General features: G+C 39.2%; 1 protein-coding gene across 1 annotated transcript; it reads left to right on the top strand.

Moving 5' to 3' along the window:
- Positions 1-337: 337 nt before the first annotated feature.
- On the top strand, positions 338-12,704 carry fap (fibroblast activation protein, alpha; the record flags this gene model as incomplete). Its single annotated transcript, XM_083908455.1, has 27 exons — positions 338-348; positions 818-896; positions 2,155-2,236; positions 3,780-3,869; positions 3,956-4,050; positions 4,138-4,212; positions 4,298-4,350; positions 4,462-4,534; positions 5,505-5,625; positions 5,715-5,869; positions 6,450-6,547; positions 6,655-6,784; positions 6,879-6,917; positions 7,018-7,116; positions 7,204-7,274; positions 7,353-7,406; positions 7,966-8,090; positions 8,887-8,931; positions 9,270-9,368; positions 10,866-10,935; positions 11,028-11,222; positions 11,329-11,383; positions 11,469-11,568; positions 11,957-12,015; positions 12,100-12,172; positions 12,332-12,405; positions 12,572-12,704. 27 exons carry the CDS (start codon positions 338-340, stop codon positions 12,671-12,673), a joined length of 2,322 nt encoding a protein of 773 aa, XP_083764581.1. The 3' UTR covers positions 12,674-12,704.
- Between the last annotated feature and the right edge of the window lie 222 nt (positions 12,705-12,926).

Here is a 12,926-nt window from a genome sequence, read left to right as displayed (position 1 = left end):
TATAGCAACAAGAAAACACAATAAACCTGAATAAAACAATGAAAACCCTTGTCTTAATAAAAATCCTGTATAGAAATAGGTTTTTGGGACATCTGGCCTGCTGACCTCAGGGTCAAGATTTTGACGTGAGGCTGTAAAAGTGTGAATAATCATCTCCAATTTCACCTTGGACACAAAGGGAAGAAACTGTTTTTTAATAACGGTTTAGAATGACGCTCCAAGGACAGTCAAAAATAACACCTATACTAGGACTGGACGCTAAAATGAGCGGGTATAACTGGAATTTATAAAACCACATCGTTGTCCCAAGCTGTAAAAAAAAAGGCTACGTACAGTCATGACTAACAGGTAATGACTATGTTAGCATACGGAAAATGAATGTGCGTTGTAGTGTTGCACCGAAAATAACACAGGAATTTGCGTCGCTGCTAGTAATGAGGCAGAGGAAGAAGAAATGAGTGTAAATGGTCTGTATTTATATCACACTTTTGCGGTCTTGATGACCACTCAAAGCTGCTTTACACTTCACTTTTGGCATTCACCCATTCACACCCATTCTCTCACACTCTCACATTCACTCGCTTGCCGGCACAACCGCCAAGAGCAACGCAGAGTTACACAGTCTGCAGTAGACTATAGTGGAGCCCGGGAATCAAACCCGCAACCTTCAAGTTGAAAGACAACTCGCTTCTGAACCTGATGAAAATTGATGCTTTTTTTTTTTTTTTTTTTACCAGGGAGTGAATGTGGAATAAACACATTGCTAACCAGTGGGAATGTGTATATGTGTATATTTTTACTTTTTATCTTTTCAAAGATCCAAGTTCTCAGGTTTAGGGAGGACAGAGGAGGAGGAAGAGGAGGAGGAAACCACAAACCCCATGAAAGAACAACATGTCATTTTGGACAGTCATTTTGGACATATATATATATATATATATATATATATATATATATATATATATATATATATATATATATATATATATATATATATATATATATATATATATATATATATATATATATATACACACATATATACATATATATATATATATATATATATAAAACATAAAATATAGGAATTACCGTACTGAGAAACTAACAAAGTTGTTTGAGATTCTCTGCTTTTTCCGCTATCATCCATCTTCTACTGCTTTATCCTAGCGGGATGCTGTGCCGATCTCAGCTGAGCGTCTAAGAGCTACAATAATGAGATATATACGCATTTTGGCGACGACAGGATTGGTAACAAAAAGGGTTAAAGATCGTTTTAAATGACAAAAAAAACAAAAAAACATTGAGGGGTGGTGGGGTTCCCATATTTGCAATCTTGCCCAGGGCACCAAAATATCTAGGGCCAGCCCTGCTTTCATGTTCCCAATAATGACTCCTTATTATGATAAAACCCATGCCCTCTTAATTACCGTCTTTCAGATAATCAAAACTAACTCTACACCTGGCAAACAAAGAACTGGGAGTAAACTTTGTCTGCGTCCTCACGGTTTGTGGAGTGGATGACTTCTCGTTGGATGACTCGCGCCCTCCGCAAAAAAAGAAAAAGAAGCCACTTCCTAAATTACAGCAGAAGTTGTGTGCGTTCTTGGAAAGTTGCAGGCTGTGCCGCTGACTTCAGGGACTCATCTGTGTCTGGTGTCGGGCTCCACTCAGGAATGCAGCGGCGAGAATGAGAAGTCTGCTCCATGGTCTAAAGTAGGGAGAGGCTGACTTTGCTCATGTTTCCACCTTTTTTCTTTTAAGTTATTATTATTATTATTTTTAAAGTTATAAAGTTCCGGGTGTTGTACACTGGAGAGTATGTTCACTCGAGAATCCACTGTAAACTCAACGTGTAAAGGATTAACCTACTGAAGACTGCGACTCCGTCTGCATCATGGTCAGTAATCAAGTCTGCTGCTGTTCCGCTTCACCGGAGCGTAAAATTGCACTTTTACAAAACCATACAACAAAAGTCGATATTTAAATGTCTCTTTGATTTATGTAGAGTTAGTCGCGCTTGTTATGGTAAAAAAAAAAAAAAGAAAAAAAAAATATCAGTGATCTATGAAACAAAAAGCTTCATCGTGTTGTGTTGTGTGTTATGATTTGTGACAATAATGTGCGTAACTTTCCTTTGTGTCATCATTTCAGCGCTGCAGCAAGGTGCTGTGGGGGGTTTTAGGGGCGGCTGTCGTCATCATGTTGATAACAATCCCAGCGGTTTATTTCAGCAGTAAGTGAAAGCACAGGCCTCTGTGTGTCAGTGTGAAGTTCATCGCACAAACCTGACCCAGTTTTTTCTTTATACTTCTTTTTTTCTTCTTGTGCATGATTGTTCTCCAATTCAGTTTTTATCAAACCCTCCTCCTGTTTTTGTCTGTGTGAATGTGTTTCCTATTAGATTCCACAGTTCCAACATGTGGCAGAGCATTAAATCCTAATGCGATTGATGTTAATAGCCAGTGTCATAGTTGCAGTTCAAATAGCGCCACCGTGTGGTGGAGGATGACACAATTCAGATTCCACAGTTTAAACCAGACAAGCCACAAGACTCTGTGTGATGTTTGTCATTTGCAGAGGTGGAAACAGTATACTGAAATATTCTATATAATTAAAAGTACCAATATTTTTGATAAACTTTTACTTGGTTAAGTAAGACCAAGTAAAAGTACGAGTCTAAAATTAAAGTAAGTAAGTAAAAAAGTAGTTTGTTTGAAATGTACTCAGAGTTGTTTAACAAGGTTTGGGTTATTTCTTGTGTCGTGGAAAAAGGTCAAGGGGACGCAAATCTCACATTAATTGTTTTTAATTATAGGCAAATCTTAATTACAAAATTAAATATTTAAACACATTATCCATCAGTCATAATTGGTCAATGTCACTGGTCCTCATCGTTAACCTGTTCTCGTCGTTCACTTGTCGTCGCCATTCACCTGTCCTCGTCGTTCACTTGTCGTCGCCGTTCACCTGTCCTCGTCGTTCACCTTTCTTTGCTGTTCACCTGTCCTTGCCGTTCACCTGTACTCGTCGTTCACCTGTCCTCGCCGTTCACCTTTCTTCATCGTTCACATCTTCGTCGTTTACCTTTCCTCGTCATTCACCTGTCCTCCTCGATCACCTGTCCTCGCCGTTCACCCTTCTTCATCGTTCACATGTCCTCGCCGTTCACCTGTCCTCGCCGTCCACCTGTCCTCGCCGTTCACTGGTCGTCGCCCTTCACCTGTCCTCGCCATTCACCGGTCCTCGCCATTCACCTGTCCTCATCGTTCACCTGTCCTCGTCATTCACGTCCTCGTCATTCACGTCCTCATCGTTCACCTGTCCTCGCCGTTCACCTTTCGTAATCGTTCACATGTCCTCGTCGTTCACCTGTCCTCGTCGATCACCTGTTCTCGTCGTTCACCTGTCCTCGCCATTCACAACCTCATCGTTCACCTGTCCTCCTCGATCACCTGTCCTTGCCGTTCACCTTTGTTAATCGTTCACATGTCCCCGCCGTTCACCTGTCCTCGCCGTTCACCTTTCTTCGTCGTTCACCTGTCCAGTTTCTGGTGTGGGCTTTTTCAAAAATTTTAATTCAGGCCAACATTTTTTTTTATCTCCGTCACGGATGTGATTTAAAACGTAGCAAAGTACAGTACTTCCAAAGAAACGCACTTAAGTAAAAGTAAAATTACAAATGTTGGAATTTCACACACATTAAGTACACAAAAAACCTACTCACTTACAGTAACAGGAGTAAATCATTCATTTGTCATAATTTTTTATAATTGCAGAACAGGGTGCAACCAAAAGGCCGTACACACTTGATGACTACTTCAATAACACCATTAGGTGGAAATCCTACAATTTATACTGGATATCAGGTAACACCATTGAAATCAAATCTATTATGAGGCTACCTAAAATGTAAATCATCATATTTGTATTTTGTTGTCCTTCTCATCTGCAGACAAGGAATATTTGCACAAGGCTAGAGATGGGAACATATTTCTCCACAATGCTGAAACAAAAGAGGAGTCACTGTATCTGAGCAATGAAACCTTTGTAATAAATACATCTTTTTTTCTCAGATTTTATAAGCATCATTTTATCAATGTAGAATGAACGTTAATACTAATATTTTCCCTGTAGGCCCAGGTGGGTGCCACAGATTACATTCTATCTGGTGATCAAAAATACATTGCTTTTGAAAGCAACGTCACAGAGGTCAGGAAACCCTACATGGAAGTCATACACCTGAACCTTTCTAACTGTTTCAAAACTGACTTTGCACATAATCTGCTTTCAACAGAAATGGAGACACTCATTCACAGCCTCATACTCTATCTACAACATGGAGAGTTCGTAAGTATCAGTTTGTGCTATCACTATTTAAAGAAGCAGAAACGTTAGAGCCTTGCACTGACAGAAACATCAAAATGACATGTAGGGATTATTTTTCATCTGTCATTGCAGAACCTTTGTTACACCTGTGAATCTTCCAACTGTTGTGCAGTACTTCGCCTGGGCACCAAAAGGACACAAATTTGTGAGTTTACACCATCTCTACCAACACACGACGTTCAAAGAACGTTCCCCTAAGGTTCTTCCAGGGTTAGGTTCAACCAAACAAAAAAACAACATTTAAAGAACATTCCCCTAAGGTTCTGCCTAGGTTAGTTTCAACCAAACCAAAAATCTACGTTTAAAAAAAGTTCCCCTAAGGTTCTCCTCAGGTTAGTTATAACCAAACCAAAAACCGACGTTTAAAGAAAGTTCCCCTAAGGTTCTCTCAAGGTTAGTTTCAACCAAACCAAAAACTAACATTCAAAGAACATTCCTCCAAGATTCTTCTAAGGTTAGTTACAACCAAACAAAAAACTAACGTTCAAAGAAATTTGTGAGTTTACACCATCCTTACGAACACAAGACGTTCAAAGAACGTTCCCCTAAGGTTCTCCCAAGGTTAGTTTCAACCAAACCAAAAACTAACATTCAAAGAATGTTCAGATAAGGTGCTCCTGAGGTTTGTTATAACCAAACCAAAAACTAACATTGAAAGAAAGCTCCTTTAAGATTCTCTTTAGGTTAGTTACAACCAAAACAAAAACTTTTAGAGTTTAGAGAACGTTCTCTGTGGGTTCGATAGGAGCCACACGTTTCCTAAATGTTGAGGAAACCAAAAACGTTGAAAAGTTCTCCTGTGGTTGCACCGTGGTATCCACACAACATTCTCGTTTGGTTGCATTTTGGTTATATTTTTTTTACAACTAAAAGAAAACGCTCTAAGAGCTAAATCTATTTTGCAGCTACTTCAACATCAGTGCTTTTAAAACTTGCTTTGTTTCAGTGAGTAAGTGAGTAAGTGAGTGAGGCTGCAATGGGCTGAATACATTTGGCTGAATAAATAAATAAATCTTGCCACTGTTTAAAGAACGTGTCTTGAAAGAAGTAAATGTTTAAATCCCAGTTTGGACTGTGTTTATGGTAAAACCCTTTAAATGACTGTAATTTCACAGGCTTACGTCGCAAACTATAACGTTTTTGTAAAACCCGATGTCACCGCTGAAGCCGTGCAAGTGACGAACAACGGGAAAGAGAATGAGATCCTTAATGGCGTCCCTGACTGGGTGTATGAGGGTAAGTTATGCTCACTATTTCAGACGTGTGCATGTTTGTGTAAGACAGTTACAGTTAGAGTTGCTTTTCTTCTCATCTAACAATATCAGAGGAAGTGTTTGCATCAAATGGGGCAATTTGGTGGTCGTCGTCTGGAAAGTACTTGGCTTATCTGGAGTTAGACGATACACAAGTTCATAAAGTGGAGTTCTCTTGGTATGGATCTGATCAATATCCACAAACATTGGCTATTCCATATCCAAAGGTGAGATTTGTATGCATCTTGCTCAAACATTACATGCAGTTATGAACGGGGAAACATACTGTACTGTATATACTAGAGCTGCTCTCCTCTTTACAGTTTATCCTCCACATGATCTATAGTCCAAAAAACATGCAACGTCACTTAATTCAAGTTATAATTAGTTATTTATGTATGTTTTTAATGCAAATATTTATTTCAGGATTATATTGTTCCATATTGACCAGAGGTGGAAAAAGTACTAAAATATTGTACTCAAGTAAAAGTACCAATACTTTGATGAAATATTACTCAAGTAGAAGTAAAAAGTAGTTAATTTGAAATGTACTGAAGTAGAAGTAAAATGTAGTTCATTTGAAATGTACTTAAGTAAGTACAGTAAAAGTTACTTTGTGCCGGGTGTCAGGGTAATAGAAATATGACAAGGGGTCAGAAATCCAAAACTATTTTGGAGCTCATGCGTTTGAGGCCCTTGCTCTAAACTGTTCGGATGGTTGTTTGTCTCTATGTGTGGCCCTGTGATTAAACTTTCCAGGGTACCTTTTGCCCTTTGTCATAAAGCAGTTTTTGTATTTTGTTTTAGGCTGGATCGAGCCTTACAAAGGTGAAACTATTCGTGGTTGATACCACAAATCCGTCCCGCCGCTCACAGGTGTTTGCTCCTGCGTCCATTTCTTCTGGGTCTGTAGATTCTGATTCCTCAGTTTAAACGCAGATGCAAATACAGCATATTTCTCATGGTCTGCCTTTATGTGAAAGCCTTGTCACTTTCTGTTGCCTTTACTCAGTGATCACATTTTGTGCTCAGTGACCTGGGTTACAGATGAACGCGTTGCTGTGCAGTGGCTCACGAGAAAGCAGAATTACTTGGTGGTACAGATCTATGACTTTGACGGAAACAACTGGAAAGAATTGCAGGTATCTTTCATTTCTCTGCTCACTCGTTTGGTTGGAAAATCTGCACTGGTCTGCATAGAAATGATCTCAATGATTCACCGTCTACTCTAAACAGATGTTTGAGCAAACAAGCAAAACGGGCTGGGTCGGTCATGTAAGTTTCCTAAAGGTCACTCACTACCTGCTGTGTAATTAAATGAATCTCAGCGTTTGATTTGCTGTGTGACATTAAAATATATCTCTGCTTTTTCCAGTATGTGCCTTTACCTGTGTTCTTTGCGGAGGACAAACTCAGTTTCTACAAAGTGATGAGTGACACTCAGGGATATAAGCACATTCATTACGTGACAGATGTACGTTTGTTTCAGTTATAATTATGCGAAAGTAAAAAAGACATTTATAGTGCTTTTAGATGAATGATGTTTTTGTTTTTTTTAAAGGGCAAAGCAACTCCGATTACCTCTGGGAAGTGGGAAGTCATCTACATATCCAAATTAACAAAAGATGCCATGTGAGTCATAATAAACGTTAAGGAATATGAGAAAATAATTACATGTACATCTGACGAGTATAATTTTTCTCTCCATAGATATTTTGTGAGCAATGAGTACGAAGGGATACCAGTAAAAAGAAATCTTTACAAGTAAGTCAATATTTGCACGTTTGTGGTGGCTAAACTGATTTGTTTTGTCATTTAATTTTCAGTATTTTCATCAGATTTTGTCATAGTTTGTGCTCTTTTCCTTCTAGTTAATATCAATATGCTTATTTATTCATGGAGACCAAGAAGACAAATACCCTGATTTGGTAACACTTTAGATAAGGGAACACATATTCACCATTAACTAGGTGCTTAGTAACATATATAAGTAGCATACTAGCCCTTTATTAGTAATCATTAAGCAAGTATTAACACCTTATTCTACCTCTACGTCTATTACGACATGAATAAAGATTTTTCCTACATAAGGTGTTAATACATGCTTAACATTTACTAATTTAGGGCTAGTATGCTACGTATATGCATGTTAGTAAGCACCTAGTTAATGGTGAATATGTGTTCCCTAATCTAAAGAGTTTTTAGAGATTTTAGCTCAAGTCAAAAGTCAAACAAGTATAAAAAAAAATGCATGTTGAAGCAGTAACAAAAAAAAACCTGGAATGATGTCAGTGACATGAGCTGCTGCTTGTTTGTTCATCAGGAAGATGATCGGAAACAGCTCTTCTGCCCAACAGTGTCTCACCTGTGACCTGCACGGTGACAGGTGTCAGTACAACTCTGCTTACTTCAGCTATGACGCCTCTTATTACCGAATGGAATGCTACGGTCAGTTACCCCCCCCCCCAACACCCCCTTCCTCCTCCTCCTCTTCATCCTCTTCCTCCTCTTAAGCTGTGACTCATCCATGGTCAATGTGTGGGAATGAATCTATGATGTGCATCATCTGTGAGACATGATCTAAGCTTAAAAATAGTCATGGTTCAAGTTGTTCAAGAGACCTGATGTGAATGTAATCACTGATTTGTCAGCGTATCTTGGGATGTGATTTGTGAGGTCAAAACCAAAAGCTATGATGAAGTATATGATATAGGTAAACACAAGGAAGAAACCTGTGGCGCAAAGGAGGGTGTGGACTCTTCCAGTGCATCAGAATGACTTGTCTCGCTAAGGGGAGTAACAAGTAAGATGGTGGTGAAACACCAAAAAGGCCAGTTAAGTGTGAGGGAAGAATACTAACAGATATAACAGCCAAAATTAAGAGAAACAGGGACAGGTCATAAGTATATGAGAAAAAGTAGCTGGTCCCAGTTGACATTGATCACAGGTTGGGTATCGGTTGGGTAACTATTTTGCACTGTAAGACCCCATGACGGGCACAAATAGAAGAAGTATGAACACAGTAACCAAGTAATGTATATATTTATCAGAGGCTGACATTGTCCGAAACAGTTGTAAAGCTTTCAGATGGTACCTTGAAACTGAGGATATTAGGAGATTTAGGGAAACCAGGGAAATATTTTTGATCCAACTTTCAGATTGGAAAAAGAGGGTCTTTGGTTGATTAATACTTTAGTAATATTCAGCCCATGTTTTGTTTTGTTTTTTATCTCTGTTTTGCTAGGACCTGGATTGCCCCTCTACACGCTCATGGACAACAGGGGGCCAGGTGCACGTATGTATATGTACAATTCCTACAAAGTGTCATGAATTAAAGTAGCTGAATTATTCACCCCGGTGGCATCATTTAGATCATATTATCATCTCACTTTACTTACTGTTCAGGTGTGCACAGATATTTGTATAATTAATCGCATACTGTAACTGTATAAACTTATATCATGAATGTCTTATACAAAAAGAAAGATGTAGCTCAAAATTCCCCACATGTTTTTTACCTGCAGACAATTTAAAGCAGAGTCCTTGGTATGAATACAAGTTCTGCCTGTAGTGAACATATATGTATTCGTACTATATACTATGGTTATTCTCTAACCTGTCTCACAGAAATGTCCACCCTTGAAGACAACAAGAACCTGGAAAATATTCTCACTGAATTCCAAATGCCAAAAATGGAGTACGGCACACTAAAGGTGGCAGGATTTGGTGAGACACCGCCTGTTTTAATGGTACCATTCCGAAATGTTTGAGCACCTTCTGCTAAATCTGTTCCCTTTTATTTTGAAAGGTTAACATCCTGCCAGCAGGGATTAAAACTAACTTTTTTCACCACTGTCCCGGAAACGTCCCGATAAACATTTTGAACCGTCCCGAATCATCCTGAATCGTCCCGAAAATCTTTTTTTACATTTTTGAGTTGTTACTTACCGGTAATATAATAAAAACACAATACATTATGTTGATAATAAATAATATTTTTATTTCCAGACTAGATTTGTTGTGTTGTAGATGACAACCAACACACTCAGTCACAGAACTGTGGTCTACCGGACCTAATGCCACTACTCCACCATTTAGTGACTGCATTTAGTGGGTTGTAGTCGTCATGAGAAGGGCCATGCATTGAGATTTGCATGAGGCTGTTTAGGGCTGTCAAAATTACTCAAAAACACAAATATTCTAATATCTGTATTTGCACATGATGTCAATGACGCGCTTATCTGGTGTGCGCTGCATCCCCTGTGTCTGGGGGCTTTAAATCAGCCAGACTGTCAGATGATGACAGCATGACGTCAATAACAGGACAAACTAATACAACCAGACAAAACTACTTGTAGATGTAGTTTATTTAAGTTTAAACATATTTCACAACATATTACCTACACAAAAATAAGTAAATTAACTAATGACCAAGAGCGCAGATCTCGCTCGCTCGCTCTCTCTCTGCGCATACTGGTTTAGCGACTTTCCAGCGTTTAACAGGTGATGTTCCACAGTGAACTCGCTCTGTTTCGACTGCCGAATTATCGGTGCATGCCTAAATATAACATCTTTATTGACAAGAACGATGTAACCGTAATAATGACGCACTTGATAGTGTGACTTGGGTTTCAATCAGCACCTGGACATGCGTGCGCTGCGCTGCTTACATGGGGGCGCATGCGCTCTTGTTCCCCGGTATAGAAAAAGCCGTGGTGTATAAAAAAAAATCTATTTTAAATAAATAAACAAGCAACGCTAAGCCTGGCGGAGCTTCATTCAGTGATTGAAACAAACATGTCAACATTAATGAAATGTTTACATGCAGTGCAGGCGCGCAAAGCAGACAGACGTGCAGCGGCTTGAGCGGCGCAGAGCAGCAGTCTCTGCGTCTCACTGAACAACACAAACATGAGCGCGCAGACATTTACCTTTTCACATAAGTGTTTCCCACCGACCGCGAACCCGTTCTGGTTCACAGAAAGTGTTGAAAACTTAAACAGAAAAATTTAGTCAGTCAAAATTCTCTTTCGTCCCGTGGTTGTCCCGAGAGAGAATATTGATCGTCCCGATGACAATTAATGACGTCCCCGGGACGACGGGACGGTGTTAATTTTAATCCCTGCCTGCCAGTGATCATTTGATAGTAATTTGGCTGAACTGTTAGAAACTTTAGTTTGTCTCAAGTTTGACATAACTTAACATAATTTTTCTCTCCGACAGATCTGTGGTATCAGATGATGTTGCCGCCAAATTTTAAGAGATCTAAAAAATACCCTCTTCTCATTGATGTGTGAGTGAAGAGCCCTGCACTATTGTGGATATATACAGTATATTTGCCATATGTGCTGATGAATGCTGTTAAAACTCTCCTGTCCTGTGCAGTTATGGTGGCCCCTGTAGTCAGACGGTTAGCTATAAATTCAAACTGAACTGGGGCACGTCCCTGTCCAGTTCACATGGGATCATCATTGCCAGCTTTGACGGACGGGGAAGCGGTTACCAGGGCGACGAAATAATGCACGCAATCTACGGGAACCTTGGGACGTTGGAAGTGGAAGATCAGATCACTGCTGTGAGGTGAAGTGTCTATCACCTCTGTGACATAACACCATTCACAAATTAGATATTAAAAGTCTGATTTAAAAAAATCAGTTATTAATAACTGATTTTTTTTTTGTTACAGGAAATTCATTGACATGGGTTTTATTGACCAAGACAGAATAGCAATATGGGGCTGGGTGAGTTGTACTTTGTCTTGTTGACCACTGTGTTATTGTTTTATGCGCTTTGTATTTACAACATTTCTTCAAATCTGATCTTCAGTCATACGGTGGTTATGTTACCTCAATGGCCTTGGGAGCTGGAACTGGACTCTTCAAATGTGGAATAGCAGTGGCACCAGTAGCTAAGTGGGATTATTATGGTGACGGAACATGCGTTTATTTCTATTGTCTTTTCTAAGAGTGCAGTAATCCCACCTTGGCACGATTACACTTAAAGACCCAGGGTGTAAAATGTGGGTGTACTTTTGCAGAAACTGAGGATAAAATAATGATACTTTTTTATTGGGGGATACTGTTGTCTATATGGAAGCTTTTGGTGAAAGAAACGTGTGATCTAATGACACGGTCAGAATAATAGTGGATATGCTATTGGTACTATTTTCACACAGATTTTGATCTGTGTAAATTTAGCTGACTTTGCCTTTTAGGACTCAAATCAATTTGAAATTCTTGCTTTTGAATAATTGTTTTACACTGCATGTTTGTATCATGTGCACTGTAGAACTGTAGTGTTGCTTTTCCTTGCAGACGCCGTGTACACTGAACGCTACATGGGCACGCCCTCCGAAAATTCATTCGCTTACAAAGTAAAGATCGCACAACCTCCATAACAATTATCTTTTACAACATCACAACATGTTTAACTGTACATTTTCTTTTTTGTACAACAGACTTCTACAGTGACAGCCAGAGCAAGCCATTTCTCCACTGTCGACTATCTACTGGTTCATGGCACAGCGGACGGTACGTTTTTTTAATTCAAATGCATTTCATGTCCGTAGGTCCTGTTTCTCATCAGTGCACCAGGTAACTGAGTGACGTATTGAACAAATACACTCTGTTTGCCCTGGAAACTTGAGCTGTGATGTTCAGTCACGTAGTGAAACACTGTCTTTCCTGTAGACAATGTCCATTTCCAGCAGGCAGCGCAGATCTCCAAAGCTCTAGTGAATGCGGGGGTGGACTTTGAGACGATGGTAAATATTGGCTCTGGAAAGTGGGACTGATATTGACCTTGATGGTCTTTATTTAATGAAGGTGTCAAATTGAATCATAGAAAGGATTATTAGATAAAGAATGTATGGATTAGAATTGTGCATAACTTAATCCTGTGCACTGATACCATTGTGGTGTTCATTTCAGTGGTACACGGACAAGAACCATGCTCTCAGCGGATCAGCCTTCCATCACGTATACACCCACATGAGTCACTTCTTGCAAAAATGCCTCGTTAATCCCAAATAGATGTGAATGCAATCATATTGAACATCACCACTGTATTTTTTTTGTTCTCCGATGTGTTTTCCGTCTCACTCATATTCTTAAATGCCAGGTCAAACAATTTGGAGACATTTTTGTTTTTTTGTTTACATGCAATGAAAATCCAGTTGCTTGTACTAATGAGCATTTTGTGTTTTATGTGATATCAGAGAATTGTCTTGAAAATATGCCATTTTTATAGCATTCAGCATTTTTTCGTTGTTGTTGAGTAGTATCA

The sequence above is a fragment of the Microchirus variegatus genome (genome assembly GCF_963457635.1).
Source record: "Microchirus variegatus genome assembly, chromosome: 22".
Lineage (NCBI taxonomy): Eukaryota > Metazoa > Chordata > Actinopteri > Pleuronectiformes > Soleidae > Microchirus > Microchirus variegatus.
This window is presented reverse-complemented; position numbering and strand designations above follow the sequence as displayed.